Source organism: Acanthaster planci, linkage group LG08, assembly GCF_054643075.1.
Source record: "Acanthaster planci isolate LZ-2023a linkage group LG08, COTS_SCS, whole genome shotgun sequence".
NCBI lineage: Eukaryota > Metazoa > Echinodermata > Asteroidea > Valvatida > Acanthasteridae > Acanthaster > Acanthaster planci.
Genome location: NC_141784.1, coordinates 14,860,582 through 14,887,867, shown reverse-complemented (window position 1 = coordinate 14,887,867; position 27,286 = coordinate 14,860,582). Strand labels below are relative to the sequence as shown.

At 40.9% G+C, this 27,286-nt stretch overlaps 1 protein-coding gene and 1 long non-coding RNA gene across 5 annotated transcripts in view; one reads left to right on the top strand and one right to left on the bottom strand.

Moving 5' to 3' along the window:
- wdr60 (WD repeat domain 60) overlaps positions 1-27,286 on the bottom strand; it is a 270,009-nt gene that overhangs the window by 106,278 nt on the left and 136,445 nt on the right. For all 4 annotated transcript variants that reach the window (XM_087140251.1, XM_087140254.1, XM_087140252.1 and 1 more), the window contains 5 exons: positions 9,223-9,298; positions 5,794-6,016; positions 5,464-5,528; positions 3,533-3,584; positions 91-157 (listed from right to left, as the gene is read on the bottom strand). In XM_087140251.1, the coding sequence (XP_086996377.1) occupies positions 91-157; positions 3,533-3,584; positions 5,464-5,528; positions 5,794-6,016; positions 9,223-9,298 (483 nt within the window). The remainder of the gene's footprint in view (positions 1-90; positions 158-3,532; positions 3,585-5,463; positions 5,529-5,793; positions 6,017-9,222; positions 9,299-27,286) is intronic.
- LOC147798417 (uncharacterized) lies at positions 153-27,286 on the top strand. Its single transcript, XR_015426199.1, has 3 exons — positions 153-2,091; positions 2,818-2,932; positions 24,899-27,286. It is a non-coding gene; the product is annotated as an uncharacterized LOC147798417 (long non-coding RNA).

The following is a 27,286-nucleotide window of genomic DNA, read 5'->3' as shown; positions in this document are numbered from 1 at the left end:
TTTTATAAAAAAAAAAAATGTTCTCACCGTAAAATTTTTGACCCAGAAAACTTTTGTTTTTCAATGTAATAGGAAGCACAACCATTATACCTGAATGGATTTTCCAAGATGATAGAAGAACTTTTTAACAGCTTCAATCTTCCACTGGGAACAAGACCTGAAAGACAAAATTGTGCACATCAGTCGATGACCATGTTTCAAGGTTTTGCGATGGACAGGGGCTACTTGATTCAGCTTGTATCATTTCCTGGTTTGGGGAGACAATACATCCAGCCAAACCTATGAAACAACCCCCCTTCCCCCAAAAATAGAACCAACAAAAACAAAAACCTGGATGATTTTGGGCAAACAAAAGGCTGTTCTGGTGGGATTTAAACCCATGCGTCAAAGCCACTGTGCACTAGACTGATTCCAAGAGGCTTTAGTGCTGGAGTTTGGCTGGCAGGATTAAAACATTATCTTAAAATATTATTTAAAACAATTAAAGATTTACAAATGTTGAATTGTAAAGATCTGACATATGGACATTATATATGAAGCTAACTGAATGCTCAGAGCATGAACACTTTCTTGCAGAGGTAACATTACTTTGGACAAAGTTTAAAATTTATTAGTGCGTCACTTGTAACATATTTACAAGAGAATGTTGAATGCTTCCTACTCTACTCTAACCAAAATAAGAAACACATAATATATAAAAGTCAAGGATTTAATAGTCAGGAAGACAAAATGCTATTCACCCTCAGAGAGGTACTCATGATACAGCTCTGCAAAGTAAGGATGGCAATGATGAACAGTGGAAATTAAGTTTAAGTTAAAATATATGACACATTAAAGAAAGCATGCATATAAAAATATTTTATATCCGGAGGTATCTATCGCTTGTGTATGCACTGCATGCACACTTCATGGTGTGTGCCAATTATATTGCACAGTGCAAAGTACATGGCTGTGAATCACACATGAACATTATTTGGACTGCTACCAAAAGAGTTTGGGTCAACTCATGCCTGTGTTAACTCAAACAAACCAAACGTGGAAAGATATGGTTCCAGTCATTCTTGAGGTTGCTGGTTCATCAAGCTATCATCTTCACAGAGAGGCTGTATCTAGTGAAATAGCCCATATCTATGTTAAATCATCTACATCCAGAGTCAGTTTGATTGACATACCTGTTATATTAATAGAAATGTTCCCAGATAGCAAATTTGGGATTCACAATTTGAGCATGAAACATGCAACCTGAATCATGTCTTCATGGATTTACATCAAAGCAAAAGCGCCCTCACTTGTACAGAAATGCTTGGTCAATTTTTAATGCTTGAAAAAGTGCAGTGTTCAGTTCACGTAACTAATAAAAAGATGTCAAACAGTCTTCATACATGGAAGAAGAGTACAGAGACACACAAAGAGTGATTCTAAGAAATACTTGTTTCCTGGATCCTTTAAGTCATGTAAATTTCATGCCTGAGTGACTGGCTGGATTCCGCAGTAGTGCTATTGTTTGGGTGTGGTCACTTGCCTTGTCGAGTTCATGGGGTGAACAAAAATGTATGCCTTGTAGAGTTCAGGCAGTGAACAAATGTGTATGCTAATGTATGCAGTACATGTATAGTGGCTAGGTAGCCAAGGGAATTAGTGCTGTCACCTTTAGTGAGTTTAATTTATATATTTCATTTAGATAATGTGATCATTATGACACAGTCATTCTTTAGAAAACATGCAAGCAATATTTATGCCAGTCAAACTATTTGTACTGACCTTCAAAATTTAAGCTGTTTGTGTAATCATGGTACATACATGTGAATCGAAGTAATGCTCTTTGCCCTTATGGTACTGCATGTTCAATTAGCCTCACCCTACCAATTTGAGATTGATAAATGGGGTGCATTCTATTCTAACAATTTATTTACCAATCATGTGTGCCTGTATTACATAGAGTAAAGCGATAGTAAGTTTTGTTGATTTTATCATTTCTTACAGCTAATCGGTTCACTTCAGGTTGTCAAGTTTGATGATGGAGAACACGTAATTTAACTGCGTCAGCAACATCAGAAATTTGGACTTTGGCTGGTCAGTCATCTTACCACTGTAAGACTCTGACATTTTTAAGTGGTAAAGAGGGATATAATTCGTCTCTTTCCATCTGTAGCTTTGATTGGAAACTCCCTCTTCCATCTGTTTCACATCGGACTAGCCTTTGCAGCTGTAACAAATTACAATGTTGTGTGCACATTGCAGCTTGTAAGATTAGGTCCTCTGTTTCAAGCAACCTTGCAATTACTCAACTGCTCAAGGGCATTTTTCCTAAACATAAAGTTATCCCAGGTTGAGAAAGAGGTCCTGTTTATCCTGCATAGCAATCCCTGTGAACTTCTAAGGGGCATAATTCCTTGCAGGAATTGCTATTCAAGGTAGCTTTTCTCCTGGCTGTAGTGACAGCTAACAGATGGACTGAGCTCTGAGTGTTGGCCGTGTAAAAAGGGCATGTGAGATGGGAAATTTATTTTGTCTTATTTAGCAAATTCTTTTTTATGAAGAACAAGTCACTTCGCTTCCAATCACTGGATTTTTCATAACCGAAATAAATTATTGTCCTCAGTTCAAGAAGATAATGAATGGTGTCCAATTTGATTTATGAGGTGGTATATCTCCTACAGCCATATCTGGTGTAAGAAGTCTTGATTCTTCTCAGCATCTTCTTCATCAAGTTTCCCATGATACAAATCCCTTATGAAAGTTCATGCCAATGCCATAAGAGCCATAAATACACAATTGGCTTTACTGCAAGGTGTTTCATTTAGATATCTTTTGCAGGCAGTCCACTGGAAGGCAGTAGACACCATTTCACCTTCGTTGCGGAAGGATGGACTGGGATGTAATTTATTGCAACTTATCCTCACCACCTGTCTTGGTGCTATTCCATGCAATGGTAGGTCCAACTAACGAACTGAATTTAGGAGACAACCCTTGAACTATAGTGTTTGGTTGTCCATGAGAGGACAGCCCAAAGTAGGTTCCTGACTCGGTGTCCTCTTGAATTTAACACATGTTTAAGCATTCTTTAAAAATTGACACTGTGACATAATTTAAGTCAAAGAGATTGCAATTAACATGCCATACATTGCCCATATTCAGATTTCAACAGTCAACAAAAGAAACCAAATGACCATTTACAATGGTCATTGAAAAAGGGGAAAATAGATTTTTCATGCCATCAAGACTTGCCGTTAAAGTTGAAAATGCTGCAGAGTAGAATGAATGACAATGCTATAATAATAAATCATTTAGTCATCTCTTTACAAAATAGAATTTTCCAAATCTGAAAGACTGGTCAGACTAAAAAAAGTGTAACTGATCTGTTACATGTATATTAGATACTTCTTTGGTAAGTTTATGGATCTTTTAGAAAAATCTAACATATGACCCTGAAAATGCTTTCACATTATTTGACTTGGGAAAATGAATCAGAATATCAAAATGCATGGGTTAATGATAAAATGGAAATATAAAAACAGCATAATTGGCCTACCTAGATCAGTCTCAGAACCTGCATCATCTGTTTGTTCCAGATCTATAACAACCTTGTGACAAGAGCACACAAAGAAAGAAACAATAAATAAATAAGAATTCTATTCCATTTGTCTTCAGATAAAAAATACATAAATATTCAAACACTTGAGAGATCCAGTGAGTTTAAACCTCTGCCCTTAACCACTTCCTGCCAAGGCAGTTATCAATGTTGATGATGCTGGGGCAGGATATTTATCATTTTTTTCTGTTCTTATCTTCATTTACTGCACACTTATACCCACACAAAGAATTGTCGGATCTCCCCTCTAGCCTGACAGACAAAATCTATTGACGCCTGAGTATTTCAGCCAGGCCTGCTGCCTTGTAAAAAGAGCCCAGATTGTGCAGTGTTATCTAACTTTCTTTGTTCACGAACCTGCCACAGTGCTGTACTGACCTCTTTTCAGTAGGGGCCAGATTAGCATGCAGCCGTGCTGTGTGGCTCATCGCTGTGGTGGTGGAGTGCTTTTGTCCCCGGTGGTAATCTGCTTGCTCTAAATGCCCCAAACCGTGGTACACTGTTTCAAAACAAGGCTAGATTATCTCCACTTTTGAGTGAAAAAATGTTGGTAATTCCGCAGCCTGGTCTTGGTTCTGAGCACGGTCTTTTGTTACAAGGCCCTGTTCCCTTTGTCCGAGTTCGGAGACACCGGCCACGCATATAAAGCATACGTGTTCAGATCTGGAATCCCTGGCAGGAAGTGGTTAATGAACCTTGAACTGGACAAAGAGAGGGCACAAGTTTCTTTACAACCAAGGATCCTTTGGTCGGAACTGAACTTCGCCGGTTCACTAAGTACAAAATGCACAGATTACGGTCGCATCACTACCAACTAAATGAGTACTCCTGATCAATAGGACTCTTTTCAAAGGAATGAAATCAGTTTCATCACTTGAACATGATAAGGAAAAAACCACTTAACACTGTAACATCTGTAACTCAGTTCAAATGTTGACACAGGTCTTCCATCATAACTGTACAGCAAGCCCTCTTGTTTCCAAAAAAAGGGTACAATTACTTTCAGAGAAAAAATGATCAGTTCATAATCATTGGAGTTGAAATTAACCACAAGCTCTTGTGCAGTAACAGATTGGGAGAGGGGTGGAGGTTTGTACTCCAATTAAGGTACGAGTAAAATGGGGGCAAAATGATAAATGCTACACTTTCTAAATTTATTCTTGAATTGCCTTTGAATTGTTTAGAATGAATAAAAATCATTGAAGATTTCATTCTTTTCTCAAGGGCACATAAGGTCACTCCAGTCATCTTGGAGGAATAAGCTGCTTTTCACCCACACACATCCTTAACCATATGCTCCCAGGGAACCTGGTTTTAAGTACCTTGGGTTTGTATGCATAGACAGGGTTTCCCCAAAATCGGACAAAAGAGCTGGGCTTTGTAATGAAAGACCATACTCAGGAAAAAAGACCTGCTGCTGGGAATTGCCATCATTTTTCTGCTTGTATTTATTGGAGGTAATCTGTCACTGTTTTGGAACAGTATACCACTGTTTTCAGCATAGCACAACAAAAGTGCTCCATCTCCCCATCGATGAACGATACAGTATCGCTGCACGCTAATCCAGCCGTTTTTGAAAAGGCACCACTGGCATTCACTGGGAATTAAGGAAATCATGTAACACCTCACAATTCTGGGCTCTTTTTACAAGGAGGCAGGCCTGGCTGAAACTCAGGCGTCAATGAAGGCTGCATGTGAGATTAAAGTAAACACCGAACAGTTATTTATTTGTATAAGTGTAAACATCCATTAAAAGAAATTATGAATTTTTGCAGAATTTTAAACACAGAAAATCTTGAAAATTGCCTGTATGTAGGCAATGCATTTTTAAAAGCACCCAGCAAGAAGTGGTTAAAAAAAAGTTTTCTTACCCAAAAATGAATCACGCCTTGTTCATCCAGGGATACCAACTGGAAAGAAAGCCCATTCATCTCTTCTGGATGGGAAAATACAAATGAATGACCAGGTAATACATGTATCTATTTATGAGTAATCAAAAGAGTTGCAAAATAAGCTGCGGGCAAACTGTGTGTCACTCATTTCAGGGCATTAAGTCCATTCCTAACATTGAAAACCTCATTCAGTGTTAAAGTTGGGATTATCAATCAGTCAGTCATCCAATGAATACTGAATCTGTTTGTTCCAAATGAATCGAAAAGAGAGCAGAAATATACGATGAGACAGTAAAAAGATTTACATACCACTTTGCTTGGCTAGACTGGTATCTGGCATAGATAATCTGTGATTATCCTCAGTGATCATAACTGGCTGGACTCTAACAACAGAACTTTCATGATTCTCATCCTTGTTTGCTCCATAAGTGGAAAAAGTAGGCACTTGTAAGAACAATGCTTCATCTTTAAGCATGTTCTGGTGCACACAGGGTGGTCCTCGTAAATCCCAGACTAAAATGGCACCATCAGCCTACACAGAGAGTAGTACAGTACAGAAAAGCATATTCCATAATACATATGCAAAAACTTAAATATTCTACATTATGTGAAAGATGGTAATATGTGAACAAATGATAAAATTTTTACTTCATGGCCATTATGGAAAATATATGTCTAAACATCTAAGCACTCTATCCAACCTATCAACTTAGGTGTCTATGACCCATGTTTTGAGGGTCAATTGTAACCATTTTAGAATGTTAATGTATGTAGTTCATGCAAATTAGTATCTGTCAACACAAAACTTTGACTCGTAACCTACTGAACTGTCCATGTTTTCAGGCTCAATTATTACACTGAAGTAGTTTCACAATGCCATTTGCATCTGCAAATTAGCATCCCCCATATTCAGAAACAACTTTTTCCATATACTAGTGCAACTATTTATGTACAAGACTGACTTCTAACAGGTTTCCCTCAGTAGCAAATTTGTTGTTGGGGTTACTGGTACAATGGAAGCCACAAATATGATGTACATTTTTAAAACTGAAAATTCCCAGATTAGTTACCTTAATTGGCTTCAATATCTCCGATCGTTTTTATCCCAACCAATCCATTTTATTTCATACAATCCTGAGGTGTGCGTAATTTGGGATTTATTATGATACTCTACAGTTCCAGTAGTAAGAAGACTCAAATCTGCGATAGTCAGGAGTTTATTTTGCAAACGAAAGTTACAAATGTAGATGATGCTGGGGCGGGATAATTATCATTTTTTTCTGTTTTCAAAATTCTTTAAAAATTCTTGTCTTCATTTACTGGACACGTACACCCACTTGAAGGACTGTCAGGTCCTACTTTAATCTGACAGACCACATTTATTGATGCTCGAGTGTTTCAGCCAGGCCTGCAGCCTTGTCAAACGAGCCCAGATTTTGCAGCGTTACATAATTTTCTTTTGTTCACGAAACTGGCACAGTGCGCTGCTGACCTCTTTTCAATAGGGGCCAGATTGACGTGCAGTGGGCACTTTGTGACTCATTGCTGCGGTGGTGGAGCACTTTTGTCCCCGGTGGTAATCCACTTGCGCTTAATCCCCGAACAGTGGTACACAGTTTCAAAACAAGGGTGGATTATCTCCATTGTTTAGAGTGAAAAAATGTCGGTCATGCACAGCAGCCTGGTCTTTTGTTCCGAGTACGGTCTTTTGTTACAAGGCCCAGTTCCCTTTTTCCGATTTCAGGACCACAGCTACGCATATAAAGAATACGTGTCTGGTACAAGAAACCCTAGTGGCAAATGGTAAAGGACATAATCAGGAAAACAAAACTTCATGCAATTGATTGGTTATTTATTTCCTGTATTTTTCAGAAAGTTCTCCATATGTCGCTATTGACTGTCGTTCTATTTTTAAAAGCAAAAAGACTGAGTTTGCAACCACTGGGGGTATGCAAGTCAAGTCCTGGACAATATAGCGGCTTGGTAAAAATTTGTCAGCCCATATAGTTAAGTTACAGTCCTTGTTTTAAAATCACATCAATCCAACTTGCACAAAGGTGCACAAAATAAACTTTCTGATTTTTAGACCTTTGGACTATGTAACATTAGGACTATGCACCCAAATAATTGGATTTAAAAACCTTATTTTCATTTTGTCTTTTGACCAAACCAATGACTATAAGAAATGAGCGTCTTTAGACAGTGGGGCCTTTGGTCAATTTAGCGGCCCATCCACCCAAAAATCTGGATTTATAAATTTATGAATGTTTTATTTTTTTTTAATTTATGAATTAAACAGCTTCATTAGGACTAAAATGTTGGAGATGTTGATGCCGATGTAGGAAATGGTAAATTTAATTAATTTTGTTTTGCAAAACTTTTTCAATTGTGCATTACATTTGAGGCTTCCTTTGAACCAGTGTCCTTGACAACAATTTCACCACTGCTGGACACCTTCTTCAGATAACGTATGAATACCTGCTGGTGTACAAATGAAGGTCATATTTCTTATTATGGTGAACGTTGATTTGCACAGTAATTCCTAAAATCTGTAAACTCTCATTCTGAAAAATGTCAGAGACGTTGAAAGGTTACATTAAGGTAATGTTAATCTGTGCATTTTTTTGTATAACTAATTTAACAGTGACCCAAACATCAATACTGCAAGGACACCTTTTTTTCTGAGAGAGTGCAAAGCACTCATCAGCTAAAGAACAAGTAAAAAGGGGTACAATTTTGATATTTTTTCCCCTAAGCAAATTTGTGATTTTCATCTCCTTTCATTTCTATTGTTTTTTTTGGGGAGGGGGGCATTTTGTTCCACTTTATTCCCCTTTTTCCTATTTTTTCTGAGGGGGAAATAACAACATCCCCTCACAATGCTCATGGTGCAGACTCTAATGCAAGGCTCCATGGTCAATTGTGGAATACAGGTACTGGGTGTAACATGCATATCATATACAGAGATGTTTTTAAAGAAAATTTGAAAATTAGGCAATTCAAACAGCCTCCCACATACCACCAATTTTTAGAGCAGAATTAGAAAGCAATCCAGAACGGTGTGTTAACAAGCACAAGATGTCCCATCAAGCCACGCCTAAATCCACCACGTTAATTTGTGATCACAAAAAACCTATCCTTTCTGAAAAACATTCAATTGTTTAAAATATAAGAGCTTTAACCAGTAGAGTCTCAAATCAAAAGGCTTCTAGAACACAAAGACAAATCCACATACTAAGTTTGAAGTTGATACACTTAATTTGTACGGTAGGGTAAAAAATCATATCTATTCTTTTAGATATTGCATGGCCTTGACCTCTGACCTGTTGAGTTCAAAATTAATAGGCCTCTGACATGTCTGAAGGACAGTAAGCCAAACTCAAACAAGACAGAAGTTGGTATGCCCAGTCCTTGAGTTATGTGGGGAAATTACTAATTTTTTAGGGAACTGTGAGCATTATTTTAAGCAGGATTTTTATTTATGATTTTCTTAGCTGTTTCTCGATTTGCAACAAATAACCGTATGGGGAAAACCTTGTGTGCACCTTGTTTAGTCCACAAAAGGTCCTCACAATTTGTATAATGTGGACCTACATGTATCTTCTTCACAGGAAAACACAAAAATTGCAAAGTGGGAACAAACACATGGGAAAGACAACAGGAACTTTATGTAGTACGGCCCTTCAGCCAAGCTGGCGGGGCATCAAAATCATTATATTCCTCATTTAGATAACTTACTGTTCCTGCAAAGACAAATGTGGCTTTGATGGGGCTAAAGCAGCAACTCTTCACTTCAGATCTGCATGTTAGAATCCTGAAAGAAAAAGACTAAGGTCAGTATAGGAACCCTCTCCCAAAAGAGACCCCCCAAGTAATAATAATAATTTAAAAAAAGGCACAAGGTGGAATAATGATAACCAAAGGAACCACGCAATGGGATTGTTACGACTTGAATGCATGAAGCAAAGCTTTATTTACATGTTGTGACTTTCCGCCTCCTTTGTAGCATAAGAAAATACTTATGCCTTCGGTTTCCCAAAAGATCCTAATTTTTTCGGCATATCCTTTAAGTTTTTATCGGCTAGTTAGAAAAATTATTTATACAAAATAAATTGTGCTGTCTTTTCTGTCTTTACAAATCACTTCTGAGCAACTTTTTTCATGTTGAAACGTTTTTATGTATATGTTTTCCTGCTTACATTTGCAACTTTTGAAAAGAAACTTGAAAAAAAATGAAAATGGCGCCCCTCATAATCACATATGAATATTAATTTTTAATACCACAGGGATTAACTCAGGCAACTCTCCAATTACATTGTCTATTTCCTGTGATGACATCATCGCTGAAAGTTTCCAGTCACCCCAGTTGCTTAGATTGCTTCATCAAAAAATACATATTTTTAAATGATTAATATATTCGTTTGAAAAGTGAATTTACAAAAGTTCAAATTGTTGACACATTTTTTAATAAAACGTTATTTTTCTCAGTATGTCTTGGAAAAAACGAAGATTGTGTTCAAACCAGATTTTTGGACAGAAATCTTCCTTCTTAAATTTAGTGAACAAGGGTGCATTCTTCATTGTTTTCATCATGGGAAGACAGCTATTTTTTTTTTTTTTGAGCCAGGAAAAGTCACCCATGAATAACATGATTTTGGCAACATTTTAACCTCAAATCGGATGTGACATAATGTGAACAAGTGTCTTGAAGAGTTAGAGAACTCCCTGGTTTGGAGCAAATGCTGCTTGTTTCATGAAAATATGAGACCGGGCTTATTTGTTTTTGTCGGAAATAAGAAACGTCCAAATCACGCCATGGCTACCATGCCCAGTCGTCTTGTATGCCTGGAAGGTAGCATCCGTAGGAAGAAAGCTGACACCGGCTCCAGTTGCGAAGCACCGGCCGCCGTGTGTGGTGGACTGCCACTGGGTTGAGCATGGGGCTCCACTTACTGTCCATAATGGTCGCTCTGTCAATGGCCATGCTGAATGCCGTGACCATGCAAGCCCTATGCTTACACCTCCAGGCCACATTTTACTACATGTACCTCTGTACCTGGATAATGTGATTGTTGTGGCAGCCAGATGTTTGGAGGAAAAGGTAAACTACATGTAGCTTAAATGATTTTCGTCAGCAAACATTTTTAAATGTGTGTGCTGAATCATCTGATAACATGTCATGCTCGTCGGTTAATACCTGTAATATGACTTGGGGGAAGACAGGTGAGACAGCTGATACAGCCAGCATTTCTTTATGCCAAACACGACAACCGTAAGGACAGTTTACCCTGATTTGTTTTGAATTGATTCTGACACATGAAACAATAATTAAATCTTTAAATAAGGAGAAATCTTGAATACGTAGTTCCAGTTGAGTGCTTCATGTTTTGAAGCCTCCAAATAAATGAGATATTGTCTTATCACGAAACGGGAGAAACATACATGTACATGAACGTGCCTACTCTACAATGCACAAGTAAGCCTCTATTCAATTGCATGTGAACATGACCTTCCCAACCAAAAATAAGCAAACGAGACTGGCCAAACCTTCCCAGCAAATAAAATTTAGCCTGTTGGGCCCCCTAAGTCTCCAGTTTCTGGTCATCGTGCGTGTTGCCGTAGACCTACGCTTCGGCAAAATAAAGAATTTTTTTACTATGCATAAAATGATTTCCAAAAGCCGTCAAACTTACTTGATCGGCAGAAATTCTCCTACTGAGTAATTTTAATGTGTTTTCAATGGGTGGAGTTGAGTAATACGTATGGTGAAGGAATCCCCCTAGGCCTCTATACATTTCAGTTGGACACTCTCATCAGATGACGTCATTCGTGTATCTTTACACAAAAGCCGTGTACAAATCTGTTGGCTGCGGCTTGATATTATGCACGATTCTACAGGATCTGGCCGTGGATGCTGCCAAATACTCGATGTAATTCTGGCCGTGGCCAATTAATTTGGGACCTGCATGTCTGTGAACCAGACAAACGAAGTGGTATTACGTCCTGCCCACTCATACAAATTGAAAACACTTTTAAGCAACAAACCATGAGGGGCCAGTCTATTTGAGTGTCGGTATGCGGTCAGGCAGTGGCGGTACATACGCGTGCAGTGCATGCAGTGGTGATGGACACTGCGGTATGGCCACCACACATGTAACAACTTATGCATCGTCACTTGCTAAGAACAAAGGTAGATTAGAGTGAGAGGAGATTTTATTTTCTGAGCTGAATTTTTCGCCAATATTTTATATGCAACTTGCTTCTTATGAGCTAAAACAAAAAGCAACGTGCACAGTATATCACTTGATTTATGAGAATTTCATTTTCATTTTGACTCTGGAGCTGAACTGTTTTGATTAATTTACTTCATAGGCTATTTGATGGGCAACTTGTTTCCTCTAAGCTAAAGAAGAAAACAATATGCAAAGAATGTCACCTCATGAGAATTTCATTTAAAACCGGACTGGAGCTGAACATTTTTTTTTCACATTTAATTTTTCCATGGTTGTGCTACGCCTTTTGTATGAGGAGATGACTGAAATCATCGCCTGTCATCATACTTTATGGTCTTTTTATTAAATAAAAGTTGTCAATTCACACTTCTCATAGCAAAAAGGCCATGCACTCTTAATTATAGATGCATGCACATCACATCTATAGGAAAAAAAAAGAGGAGGGAAAAAAAAATGCATTATCGCACCACTTTTGGACAAAGCTCGTGTCCCAGAAACCAGAGTCTTTTTTGGAGGGGGCTTAGCGACAACAATGAAAATTTACATCAACTCTCTCACTACGACAAGAAATCAAATACGGCTCTGGAACAATCCTGTTGGTGAATGAGAAAATTGTTGTTTGAAACTCATTTTTTTTGCATAGAAACAGTCTACGTGTAGTTACATAGCGATGTCACATCGCAGATGAATCATAATCCTTACGTGGTTTCAGGTTAAAAAACCTAATTACTTGCACACACGTTCAAACACAATGACCATGTACGCTATTATGCACGAACGAAAAACACTTCAGTATCTCAAATCGTGCTGAGGCTTAACAACCAAAAGCATTTATTTCAGGAACGGACAGGGCCTGATGAAGTAACCCTTTTCTTTTGATCACCATCACATTTAAAATGTGGGCTCACAGCAAGCCAACTTTTGACAGACCTCATAACAGTCACAGTATATAGACTTTGGACATACCCACTTTGAAGTAACCATGCACACAGACAGTGTCAGATGCCAGGGGGCGTATGAGTGTAATGGCTGCCTGGATAAAGAGCCTGATGGACAACCGTAATACATGTACAGTCAAAGACAGATAAGAAGAGTACTGATAAACAAAACACAACTGACAAACCTCGCCCTTAACACCACAAAGTAAAATGTCGTAATCTGGAAGCATAGATGTCGCGTGTAGACTGGCAAGGCCATTTCGACAGCTTCATCAGGAAGTCCTGCTGATCTGAAAGACTGTTTGACAATAGCCAATAGGTCAGGTGTAGTGATGTCAGATGAGGGTGAAGCATGCCCGACTTCGGCTGAGGTAGCAGATCCAGTGTCGGGAAGGATCACTGGTACCTGAATGAGAAGTCTTGTCAAACGAGGGAACCATGGCTGGCATGGCCAAAAGGGGCAATGAGAAGGACGCGGCAGCGTTCCCTCTCGATCTTGGAGAGAACAGTCGGTATTAGGGATATTGGAGGGAAGGCGTAGGACGACATCCCTTCGCAATTGATTTGAAGAGCGTTCATTGCCCAGGCTTGCGGGTGGTAAAACCTGGTGCAGAACACTTGCAGTTGGGCATTCTCTGCTGAGGCAAAAAGATCGATGTTCGTTTCTCTATTTCGGCAAAAATCTGTTCAACTACACTGGTGTACAATGTCCACTCCGTGGGACGTAAATAAATATGGAATATCTGTCTCGTCAGGAGGCATAGGCGGGGAGAATGTATGACTCCCTGGCAGTTTTCAAGATGTATTTTTTTTTTTTTTTTTGGCAGTTGATGTAAGACACCACTGTGGAGTTGTCCGAGCGGACGAGGACTCGTTTGCCTGTAATGCTTGGGCGGAAAGCTTTCAGTGCATTGAATACGACCTGAAGTTCCAGTATATTGATGTGATTCCCTTGGAGCTGGAGGTCCCACGTTCCCGATGCTTGAAGCAGTGGTAGGGAGGCTTCCCAGCCCAGATGAGAAGCGTCTGATGTTATGGTTATTTCCGGGTTCAACTTGGGGAACTGAAGATGGGGGTAGATGAAGTCTGATATGAGGACCTGAAGATTAATTGAGTCCCATTTGGGCCTGTAGAGCGCTAAGAGATGAAGTTGCAGTGGGCGCATGTACAGCCTGCAGAGGGGAATGAGGTCCACCATGCTGGCCATCAAGCCTAGGAGACAGAGCCAGGTGTAAGCCGGAGCAGACCGCGCAGTAGAAAAGACTTTCACGCAGTCGAGAAGATTGTCAATACATTCGGTCGTTGGTAGGATTATGCCTCCTTGAAGGTCAATAAGTGCCCCTAGTTTAGCCTCCATTGGAATCTCAATAAGTGAGTTGGGGTGTTGGAGGCCTGCCCAGGCTGCACTACAGATACAGCAGGATGGGGCTGTTGAACCGCAGGGGTAGAAGCAGTCTTCTCAGAAAGGCTCAGGAGGAAACTGAAGACAGGGTGACACACGGAGATTGAAAACCCCCAAAGCGCAGGAGGCCAGTGGGCTCTGTTGTCACGGGCGCGGGTATTGTCTCTGCAAGGTAGCGCACAGGGGGGCAGTGTTGTGTTGTCCCGTGGAGCGTCAGCATCTTTGTCACGGCCGGGTGCCCCGATTGAAAGGGTGTCTGAAGACAATGCCACCAGGGGTGTTGTGGCCGGTGTAGCAAGTGTTGGCGGCGTGGGGCCGCTCCGGCATGTAGACTTGTGAGCCATGCCGATGTTGGGTGTTGCCTACGGTAGCTTGTTGTCGACCCGCGTCACCCGTTCGAAATGCTTTGGGACCGGGACACAGAAGTATTGCGCCCAGGCCCAGCAAGCAGGGGAATCTCAATCCCAAGTGCAGTGCCACTCTGCACTATCATTGACTGCGATGCTTCGGTGTTACGTTGGGGAACTGAGCCTACAGATATCGCACGCACTGTAGCTCAGACCCTTGAAGTGTGGCATGGGCAAACCCTGAACTGAACCAAAGATGGTATTGCCAGCGGGGATTAGCCGCGGGATCACAAGTTTAGCAAGATGCCACTCGATCCTCCACAGACCAACTTCTGCCGGTCTATAGAGGGAATGTGGGGTCGCGAAATTCGGAACACTCACACTTCCTCGCGAACCCCAACAAACCCAGGGTCGTCCCATTGACCCTATAAATATACCAAGGAAAGAGGGGGACCGTGGAATCGATCGTTCGCACCGCCTCGCAGAACCCCGAACAATCCCAGGGTCGCCCCGTTGACCCTATGTATCGCTTGGAAGTAACAGCGTAAAATCAACGAACTATAAAATGCACACACACAAAAAGGGAAAACATACCACCAAAACAAGAAAATATACACATAAACTCAGAAATATAGAATGTACGTTTATTGCAATACATTACGGTTTGATCAGAATGTCACAAAGGTGTGTAGCGAAACGGCAACTCCATAAACTCGAAGATGTCAAAAAGACATCCGTTTAGAATCACGCGAAGGAAAAGAAGGAGAAACATGGTGGCCATTCCGCTATGTGTCATGGGATGGTCATCAGAAGATTTAGCGAATTGAATCAGATGCAAAGTAATTTGTATATTTAGCAACTGTTTGGGGTAGGTTGAAAGCAGAAGACTCAAGGCTTCTTGGATTTGAAGGTTGACATTCAAGGCTCAGAAGTATGATCACGATGATTGGAGAGGTGCCTCTTCTTGGGTTTTCAAGAATTTAATAAAGAAGAGGAGCGTTTATGTTTGCCTTTCCTGGTGGCCAGCGATCTGGCGGTGGAGGCACAAGACAGGGCCGCAGGGAGCAAAATGCCCAGAGGGTGTTCCTGGCCAAGGGCAGTTGGTAGGCGGAAGGACCAGAAGAAGTGAGGTCAGATTGCCCTTGAGGTGCCCTGTTAAAAGCCAGAAACAACAGATGGGCTGTTGTGGTTTGAAGCCTTAGCAGACTAGGAGCCCTATAGGCTCCACGGAACCTGAGGAGGGTTTTAGGGGTGTGGTGGTAACATGGCTTGACAGTGTACCAGGTGGGGTGGGCCCAGGCACTCGGGAGGAGTCTGGCCCGGTGTCCACCATAGGTGGGCAAGTGGCCATACACTCTAAGACTGCCAGAGGAATTGTCTTTTTGGTCAGTGCCAAGCGGAGGGCAGAGCTTTTTGGAGTCCCCAGGGGAACAATGGCTGAAGTACCATGTAGATTTCTCTGGGCCATGGCAGTTGAAAGGCATGGTGAACTTCAAGGCTAGACCGACCCAGGAAATGTCTGATGCGGCACTCGCAAGGTCTTTTTCCTCGTCAGGTAGTAGCCCTAGAAACAGGGGAGTAAGACGGATACTGACAGTTACCCCCTTAATTCAACCAGCTAAGGCTTGATATTAATCGGTCCATCTGTCACGGACGTAGCTGGGATGAACCTCGTAGTACCTCGTAGTACAGTAAACACCTGCAGGGTGCACACACAAGAAAAACTTAAGAACACAAAATATACACAAAACTAACACTCTTCTCAAATGAAAGGTAAAAATTAAGGTATTACTTTATTCAGAAAGGAATGATGGTTGATCAAATCGACACAGAACCCTGTGGTAAAAACAGAAAATCAATAAATCGAAGATGCCTAAAAAGACACGTCCGTAACAATATGGTGCTGAGAAAAGGATGACAAACATGGCAGTGGGGCTCTGTTGCACTGTGGGAGGTCAGGGCACTTTTGTACTTCTTGGATTATTTTTGCCTCCCTTTGTTGCAGTTTTTTTATGTGACATGATGTCAGAGACTGCCAGTGATCTGCTGGTGATCTATGAGTGATTTATGACGTGAACTGTGGGCAATCTGTGTCCTATGATCCCTTTAACCTCTTGAATCTAAGAGCCAGAATAAATCAAGGGAGAAGCAACAATGGAACAAAGTGTACAGAGTTAACATTACAGTTATTGATTGAACGTTCGGCACAAGACACACTTTTTGAATAAGCCATTTGCGAGTTAAATTTGAATAAAATCTAGTACACTAAGTTCTTTAAATTTACATGAACATAACAATTTGAATTCTCCAGACTAAAAACACTGCTGCTGTACCTTGTGATTCAGGGCAAGCTTTTGCTTAGGGGGCTTACCAGTAAAGCCTTACCGTTCTTCCCAGGGGAAGTCCGCCTGAGTCCGCGAACTTTTTTTAAACAAAACAGCACTTAACGACAACCGTACACGGCAAGAACGGTGTATGTTGATCTGCAAGCGTGAATATTCCATTCACTCTGTGTTCAGAACGCCCTAAGCAAATTGAGGTCAGGTCAGTTAAATATCAATGTCAACTGGAATGTCCGCGATCGGAACGGCTGATTCACAGACCTGTGTGTACTGGAGAGTCCAGTACACACAATGGAGAGTCAGCTTTTATGCTATAATCTGAATTTGGAACTCCTGACGTTAATGATTGGATGGTTCAGTGATGATAGTAGACCCGTGCGACTAGTCGAATTAAACGTGCCCACAACTAATGTAGAGCATGCAGTGCCGTGCTACATGTGCACAATATGCACTCGCGATCGCCTATTCAGAGCAGCCACAAAATGGCGATGCACCCTGCATGTAAAGTCAGCACACAGTGAGCTTGGCTAGTCGGTTCAAACACACTGAACAACTTAACAGTCGCAAGTGACCACTACCTTGTCTCTTTCTCCACAGTACGGACTACTCGAGGCATGTGGGCCTAGTGCCCCTGCATCAGTGCATCACAGCCATGACTAGTCCGCCCTGGACATGATTGCACTATGCACAGTGTAAACATGATCCTTCTTACTTGAAGATAATTTTATTCATGAGCAGGGCCATGCACCTGTGCTTTAAGCTTAAGTGATAGTTGCGTTTTTATGCATGTCTGTGAAAAAAAAGGATTTGCAATGAATGTGATAGAGTCTTGTTTATTTGTCAGAAATTTATTTTACAAATCTGCGTTTAATTTTGTGTTGTGTTATTCCAAACTGTTACCTGTAATTCTCCGCCATCGAAACGCTGATTTGTAGAACTGTGCAGTGCCCAATTGAATATATTCACCCAAAAGGGATCATTTATTGTTTTATGAATTTGATTTTTAATGAATACAAATGTGTGAAATAAAAAAGTTTTGTTTGCATATCGTAATAATTACTTTCTGTGCAAAGTTATTAACAATATTTTATTCATTATAAGCTTTGTCGATGTTGTTTAAATAGAAATAAGGTTTTATACCTCTCCTTGAAGAAAATGGAAGTGTCGCAGTCAAGTGAGCATGACTGACCAACCAGGACGCACCTTGTACTTCGACATGCATTACGTATGTTTGTAAACCATTAGCATTCAGGTGATTTACTCATGTGCTCAATAAGTGCACAATTTTGCGCCGCAGGTTTTGGATATGTGAAGTTAGTTTACTTTGTATCGCATTTGCGTGAAGTACAACTCAAAATTCACGTAAAGGTAGAACAATGGACTGTAATACAGGTTCCTTTAATGCCAGGTTCACAATGATAATGATGCCATAAAGCATTTGCTGCTATAAAATTCGCCAGGAAGCAAACATGTTCAACATTTGCTAACCCTCGAAAATCAGTGCAAATGTGAATGTGATTTTTTTAATCATAAGTTAGTGCCGAATTTATGCTGCAAATTTTCTACTAAACACCCACTTCACAAAATGTGCAGCAGATACTGCTTCTTGAAGTCAAAACTGCAGTGTGAAAAGATGACGGTACCTTCCCATTCAGTAACACTTCGCTTTGTCTCTGATGACTTGCAATAACTCCTGGTTGGAGTATGGGAAATCTGGCCTTTTTTTGTCCTAGAGTTGGATTATGAGTGGACATAAGAACCTGTAGTCGCACTCGGTGTACAGTTAGCAGAGAGGGAAGCAACCTGAAAATACCTTGCTTGCTAAACACATTCATAATGCACGTTATTCAGAATTCCACCCTATTTTCGCATTCAGAAAATATAATCGCCCACACTAACCAACCACATTTTGGGTATACATAACTCGAATCGGGTAACCTACAAGGACAAAACTGCTCACACCGGATATAAAACTAACATGCTACCTTATCTGGGAAACACCAACATTTCAGCGAAAAACAACCACAATCCCCAAATTGCCTTTGATTTGAATACGTTTTTCACATTAAAAAACATAAACCAAACCAAAACAAAACCTTTCCCGGGAGTACAATTTCTGACCATTTTTTACTCAAATCCAACCCGAAAAGAAACACATATACTGGCCGAAGAAAATGGGATTCAAAAATGGCACATCAGTGCGCCCATTGGACAATGCACTGACCAATCACAACGCACAGTTCCTTTGCCACACTCCAGTGCACCCTCTGCCACGTTACGAGAACAACACGTTATAAACACCCAATCTAGGTGTCCCACAACAGTTCAGACCATATGTCTAAACTCAGCAAGTCACCGGGCAAGAACAAGATCCAGGCCAGCCGTCGAGCACCACCGTCAGCAACGCCCAGCTCTGATTTGGACATCTTCTGCGAACAAAAACAAGCCCCAGACACCTCTGGTGTGACAATTCCCTTCTTCTGGACTTGCAGTCCCCCGAACAACCATCAACCAACGAAGAACGAGTCCTGCAACCACACCGCCTAACTAACACACAGTTTCAACGGGTTAGGTGTCTGACAGACAAAGTCAAAAGACTTGTTTCTGTCAAAACTCACATCACCGGACCAAAACATACTCTCTGTCAAAGGCAATTGAGACTAAACACCACCAGACTACATCTACATGTAGGCCTACATCAGGGTACCTCCACCTTGGCCACACCATTTGCTCAAATTCCAGAGCTCCTTTCTTGAACGGTGGAAAAAAATCCAAAATCGAATGGCACTGTTTCTCGCCAAGCAACAACTACACAACAGCCCAAACCTTGTTTGACTCTGTCACCCGGCCAAAGACCCAACCAGAAGGAGTGAAGAGGAAGCACCCGTACTAAGATAAGTCTCTTCCAACCAAACGGTCTTTTTCAAGACCCCCACATCTCAAAAGGAGCATATTTCTAGCCACTGCTATCTTAAATAAACATAACCACAATCCCAAAAGTATTCCCCATACTTTGCTTCACACATATTGAATTGAGGAATACAACCATATACCCTGAATGATACTCCTTTATTACTACCAATCCAGAGTCAAAGTAATGGCCAAAAGAAAACTATATAAATAAAGGAAGAGAAAGCACAGTCAACGGAAATAGAACTGTTTCTCCACAACATACTGAACTAAGGCCAAGACCACTAAATCCAACCGGATAAACCTGTTAGCGGAGCAATTCTTTTGAAACCTTCATACCCAACCTATCCAAAGTGACACTAACAAACACTGAAAAGATCGCTTTCGGGAAAGGTTCCAACCTCGTTTCCACTCCCGCTAAACCATATGGCTGCCCCACTACAACACAAGTATATGACCACTCTTGGCTCACAAATTTAATCTTGAACCACAGGCGAGTTCGTACGATTCCGTTTCCAGAATCACCCCCATAGCAACTGACGAGTCCCATACAAGGGGCAAAACCATGCTCTTGCTATCAAGAGGATTTGAAAAACAGTCCTCTACTTACACCACCAGTCAACCGACAAATAAACCAAATAACTGGTCATGTTCTTATGTCCACTCATAATCCACTCTCTGACATTAAAAGGCCATATTTCCCATACTCTAACCAGGAGTTATTGCAAGTCACCAGAGACGAAGTGTCACTGAATGGGAAAGTACCATCATCTTTTCACACAACACGTTTAAATCAGTGGAAAGAATCTAATATGTGAATATTTTTCTGAGTCAATCATTTTATTCCAACATCATCTTGTCTGTGGAAAAAACGCAATATGTAAATGTATTTTTGGTCGATCACGTTTTCCAACATCGTCCAGTCCGCGGAAAGAACACAGTATGTAAATGTCTCTGTGTCTCATGACGTAGTTTCTTTGCAACAATAGTGCCTGGCCGGGCCAGCTCATTAACTCCTTGCGCGCTCAAGTGCGCACGAGCATGCAGTTCGCAAACATTACCAGCCTCTTAGCAATGACAGACTTGTTAAAAAAGCGGACTTTACACGGAAGAATGATAAGGCCTTACTGGTAAGCCCCCTTAGTTACATAAGAGACGCCTTGCAACAGTACACTGTTCTCAATGGGTAAGAAGGGCACAAAGGAACCACTCCATTCCAGAGATGGTGGTGGCTATGCAAAAGCTGCCTTGAATAATGAGGTATAGTAACAGTGTCTTTCCTCCAGTAATTCAAATTGTTACGTTTATGTACAATAAGATAACAGTGTACCAGATTGTATTCAAATTTAACTTGCAAATGGCTTATTAAATACCATCTGCAACAGCCACAGTAAAAACTTTACGTAAGATGACAGAGATGAAGAGTCAGAGCCGACAAGAAATAAAACTGACATCAAAAGGAGATGAAGTATCACAAAGATCAGAAACATTGTAGCTCTGAACGGCTGTATCGTGAACTAAATTAAAAAATGCAACAGATATCTAGACTAATGGAATGTGCAGGATCACAGCTATTTAGTGCATGATGAATTATCAAAAGTAGGTTAAGCTGTACTTAGAGTTCTGCAAGCTGACTGCAGAAGATGAGCAATCACAGCCAGGTTAGACCAGTGCAAGAGACATGTACTCATTTGCCTTCAAGAGACCTGACATGACCAACAGTCTTGTTAGCAATGTGTGCTGGTTTTAAAAGGACTGCATTGCCTTCACCTGTGACATCAAAGCAATGTTCCACCACATTGGTGTCAACATGGAAGACCAAAACTACTTGAGATATTTGTTGTGGTCGGGGGGTGACATGAACCAGCTGCCAAATGAATACGGGATAACAGTGCACTTGTTTGGTGCGACTTCTTCCCCGGCATGTGCAGATTTTGCGATGAAGTGTGCTGGCGATATGCATGAAGACAGTTGTGGGACAACAGCTGCCAATTTCATTCGAAAGGACTTCTACGTTAATGGTGGACTCAAGTCAGTCTCAACCACCGAAGAAGACCTGAAGTTGATCAAAAACAGCGGACAGCTTTGTCAGCAGAATGGATTCCGCCTTCATAAATACATCTCCAATGATAAGATGGTTCTGAATGCTGCACCTCCTGCTGAACGTGCTAAGGATGTCCAAAATGTCGATGTAGTCTCTGATAGTATTCCTATTGAGCATACCCTGTGTGTGTAGTGACAATAGCCCGATGATAGACCACCCACTATTTGTAGAATCATGTCTTGCGTCAGTTCCATATTTGACACTTTTTGGTCTAGTAGCGCCGGTGTTGCTGGTTGGAAAATGCATTTTCCAAACCTTGTGTCGTGATGGGTATGCATGGGATGACCCAATCCCTGAAGAAATCAGAGCAGAGTGGGAGAAGTGGAGGAGTGACATCCAGTATTTGGCATGGATGAAACTTTAACCATGTTGCAAGCTTGCCACCTTTGATGTCCTCAAGTCTGCAGAACTACCTAACTTTTCAGATGCCAGGAGCAAAGACTACAGTCAGTGTAGCTACTTGTAGCTGATAGAGAAAGGAAGAATTACCACATACCTGGTCATGACAAAGTCTCAAGTAACCTTGTCAAAGTCAATTACCATCCCTTGATTGGAGCTCAAAGTGGCTGTCATCTTGGTGAAAGTCAGTGCATTTTTCATGGGACAACTTGAGTACAGCAGCGTAACTCAATTCTTCTACACTGACAGCAGAGTGGTGCTGGGGTATATTGCAAATGACAGCAAGAGATTTCACATTTTTGCTGCCAACCACATACAGAATATCCGAGATCACACCACTCCTAAAGATTGGGTACACTGAAATCAACCAAACTGATGTCACACCCCAAGGCCTTTCTGCCGAGTGTCACATCAACAGTAAACTCTGGTGGAAGGGTTTCAGGTTTCCTCTGAGAAGGAAAAACCCCTCCTCCTGATACTGAGTGTATGGAGCTCAGTCCAAATGATCCTGAGCTGAAGAGGGCATCTTCATTCAAAGTGCAAGTTGAAACTCAGCACTACCCCAGCAAGATTGAAAGATTATTATTTCTCCAACTGTTTTGTCTTTAATGAGCCATGGCATTGTGTCGGTGTTACCTAAAGAAGATCAAGGATCATTGACTGAAAACATCCGCTACATGGGGTTGTACATGTAGTTCCTTTCCAGCTGCTTAATAAAGGTGTTTCAGTTATGCTTAGAGATCACATGCACGTATGGTGTATAAAGAATAATCGTTGTGTTGAAAAACGAATGCTACAACGTCCAAGTGTACACACGCCTGGGCCTCCAATTGCAGCATATGAGGTTCGCCCGCGCCGGCATGGCCACAAAATGGACATGTCTCTCTGGCAGCTTGCGTTCACAATCGCAATTAAAAAGGGCCGGCGTTAAATGTGGGTTCTTTCCAACTATGTCCAGACACCAAAAGGTGTGTTTGTTAATTTTAGCAAACGTTTATACCAAAATCAAATTAGTTACGGCAAATCACAAATCATGTTCTTTCAAGTCAAGTCCAAGGTCATTTTTCCAAGTCTAGTCTCAAGTAAAAAACAAGAAATGAAAATAGTGATTCCTTTCCAAGTCAGCGACACTGAACAATTTCCCTCAACCTTAGTTAATCCAAAAAAAAAGGTTCTTTCGAGAACAAGTTTTATTATAAATGCACATGTAACTCTGCCTTCAGAGACCTCTCAATTTGTTGCACATTCACTACATGTAGGTACACATCCTCTGCAAGAGATGACAAAAAAACAAAATGTAATCTTTACTATTTTCCAAAACTTCCTGGCGTGCATGAGGCCGGTGATTCTTTTCATCAGATACTAAATGCATGGTCCCCATTTCCAATTGTTAACTGGCCATACAGATCTAGCCCAATTATACTGCTGTCTGGAGGGCATCAAGCGTGATCGTTTCTTCCAGCTATTGTTATGCAGTTTCGGGCGTGATCCCACGTTCTGAATGGGGCCCAAGCGAATGCGGGAGTACTGGGGGATTTACAACAGTGGGCCCGTTCCTCGCGTTCACTCGGGTCAGAACGGGAAAAATACTTTTGATCTTTGCTCTTACTGAGATGAACCAACTGATGATTTCTCAAGAGCTCTGAAAAGACAGTTGTGTGTGTTCAACATAAATGTTCTCAGCACCAGTCATATGGTAGGGGCCTGGGAACAGATGATTCATTCAATCAGGAATGCCTGAACAGCCTTATTGCGGCAACATACGCAACAGTTGGACGATATGCTGTTGAGGACCCTCATAACTGAGGCACAATTGGCAGTTGTAAACAGTCGACCTCTCACATATGTTGACACAAGAGCACTAGATGTCCCAGAATGGCTTACACCAAGTCAACTCTTGATGTTGAAAGGAAAGGCAGAGCTGCCTCCACCAGGAGTCTTCATCCAGCAAAACATTTACTGCAGACACAGATGGCATAGAATGCAGTACCTCGCGAACCAGTTTTGGTCATAATGGAGAACTGAGCACAAGTCAACACCACAGGAGAGAAAGAAATGGATGAGGCTGCAGAAGAATCTACAACGGGGCAACATCGTCATGATGATCAACGAAAACAACACAACAATGCCAGTTGCAACTGGCGCGTCAGAGACACATGCTCCGGTTTCGATGGTCACATCTGGAAGGTCAAGCTTCAGACAATTCAATCTACCTTTGATCAGCCTATCCACAAGGTGGTCTTGCTGTTGGGATTATCAGGCATAATCTTTCAACAGACCTAATCCATTAAGTCTCTCCTAATTATAAGACCTGTCAAAAGTGTGTGTGTTCACTTGGGTTTAACAACACAAGTGCTGGTAAGACTTTTACTCCTCTTCTTTTAGTCTTCTGTCATGTAGTAACTTTTGAGATGTAAGTTAGCAGACTTGAATGTGTTATAAGAATTTCAAGATAAAGCCAAACATTTGCCTTGCTTTTTCTTACAAACACTATTGACTATTTGTTAGCAGTTAACAGCACATTCCATCTACTTGATTCATCAATTTCCTTCTTGTATTATGCAATTTTTCCTTGTAAATTCTTGGGTGTTAATGTCAAAGCCAAAACATTTATAAGAATCACATATTTGTATCTTTAAGGGTTGTGCTACGCCATTATAACAACTCACACTGCAGAACATTTCCTGTAATGAGCAGTGTCTTACTTTCTACAGATTTGACTTTCTTGACTTTCCACAGCTCATGTGTTTATCAAGGTGCATTTGGACAACATGTGATTGTACAACAAAGAAGTGGGGTATGTTTGTTCGATGTGCACAGTTACATAATTGACAATTAGCAAAATTGGACATTTTATGCACGATATGTGGCAACCAGGACCCCCTCAATTGTGTCTTCTTTTGTGTTGACGGAATCTTTGGAATTCCTTTTAGATATCTGGGGGGATGGGGGTATGCAGAGGCACAATAGCCTGAGGGTATATGGCTTGTGCATCACATTGGGGGGGCCCCATTGCCACATATCGTGCTGGATATAAAAGTGGATGCATGGAGTACCAACTCAAGAATGTCTTGACGAAATTTCAATGTCACATATTTTGCACATCTTGATGTTCATTTTTACACTGCCTGGTCTGCCAAGATTACCAAACATGTGACATGAGCATGGCCTGAGGGCAGGTACTAGGTACACGTAGCTGTATTATTACAGATAAGTTCATCTCATGTTTTGGAGAGCATTACGTCCAATGCATGTCCCAAATGATGTGTGTGAACAAGGATATTGCTTCAGGTCAAATAAATCAGTAAGTTCAGAAACGCAAATGCTTGACAATCAAACTAGTTGTCAACGTGGAAGTTGAAAAATAAAACAGCAATCAACAGAAAATGTGGTTCAATACAAGATGTTCTGAAAGGGTCGAAAAATCTGTCACAAATAAAGGAAATTTCAACTGCCCACTCAGTGTTTTTTTGTTTTTTTTGTGGCCCGTAGACCAGTATCGGACGTAAGGGTGTTGAGCATTTAGCTGTTGTAAGCAGATCACTAAAGTCAACGGTGTCCCACTGTCCATGGTCATTTTGATGCACACCGAATGATTTTTGTCTGCACATGCCGACTCCACCACCTTGTCTGTTTATATGAGGAATACGGTGCACTTGTTGGGATGGTGAAGTGGACCCCCCCAAAAAATCAGCGATTGGTTATCTCGATCGTCCCCTGTCAGCAATGGACAAAATGTCAACTTGATAGGAAATGACAAGATCACATATTATAGGCCTTTCAGGTCTAAAGGACCAAGCATTCCAAAGTACAAACTCAGAATTCAATGGTTGCATGTGACTCTCATGAGGTAAGTCAGATTGGGGGGGTTATTTGATTCGGATAATGTCTCCATTTTCCGGCTTTACAACCTCTACGTGTTTTGGGCATTCTGTTTAATCCCAGTGACTGTGTTGAAGCTCATACTGAGCTTTGTGGGTGGTTATTAAAAATGTCGAAACCTCTAAAGTTCAGTTCAACAAAGTTGCTGCTGAGACAGACATGTTGTTGAAGTGGATGATGACGTAGAAATGTTCAAAGGATTCTGGTATCTATTTTCATTGCTTGGTGTAGGGTATAGGTTAATATCTCCTGCGGTCAACAGTAGAAACGGATCGAATGTACACACTGAGTTACTGTAGTATGTGATTTCCTGCCTTGATACTTCTTGTGATACCAACGGTTTTCACAATGGGTGCAAGGGAGTGCGCAAAAGATCCACTGTGCTTTGACTATGTGCTGACCGCAGTTTCATTTGTCAGTGTCCCCTCTTTGTGCAGCCCTTAAGTATGAAGAGAGCTTCCAGAATTTGCCAAGTTTGAGCGCCAGACAGCAGCCGATCCGGACAGGTGGGTTTTTCAGTCTAAAACAGTTGGGGAAATATTTTGCAGTTTTACTGAGGGTGCATTTTTGATGATTGCCAGTGAATTTCCTTTATATTTTGCTAATTAAACTTCATTTTTGATTTAAACAATGTTGAAATGGTACCAGTAATTATGAGTGTGTCATTTCTAATATCACTGGGGGCAGCCATGTTCGTGTTTACTCAGCTTGTACTCATATAATGTATGTACCCATATACTGTGCACTTTTCATTGTACATTGAATTTTTGATTGTTGGAATCTAAGACTTAGAGCTAGAAACTTTAACCTTAATTATTGTTTGTGCACAAGGAGGTAAATTTTGCCTTCGGGCCCTTCTGTAAATTTCCTGCATAGGGACGGTCTACTTACATGTAGTTTGAAATACACCTTGGTCATAAATCACTTGTCCTTCTCTTTATACAAGCATTTGTACATCAGACTATACTGGTGTACTTCTTGTTCGTTTTTACACATTGCAAGAGAACAGTCTTTTCCACCTTGCTTGTAATTCTGCCTTTGATACGCACGTCGTTGAAAATTAGATCTTTCTCATTTCAAGTTGTCATATTAAGCAAGCCAGGTCATTTCTTACTGAATGTCATTGTAACATTGAACATGTGGTACCTTTTTACAACATTGTAATTTGATGTATCCTTTGATTGCTTATTTTATACAGTTTACCACTCTTATGCACAGTTATCAAAGAATAAATCTGTAAACCCA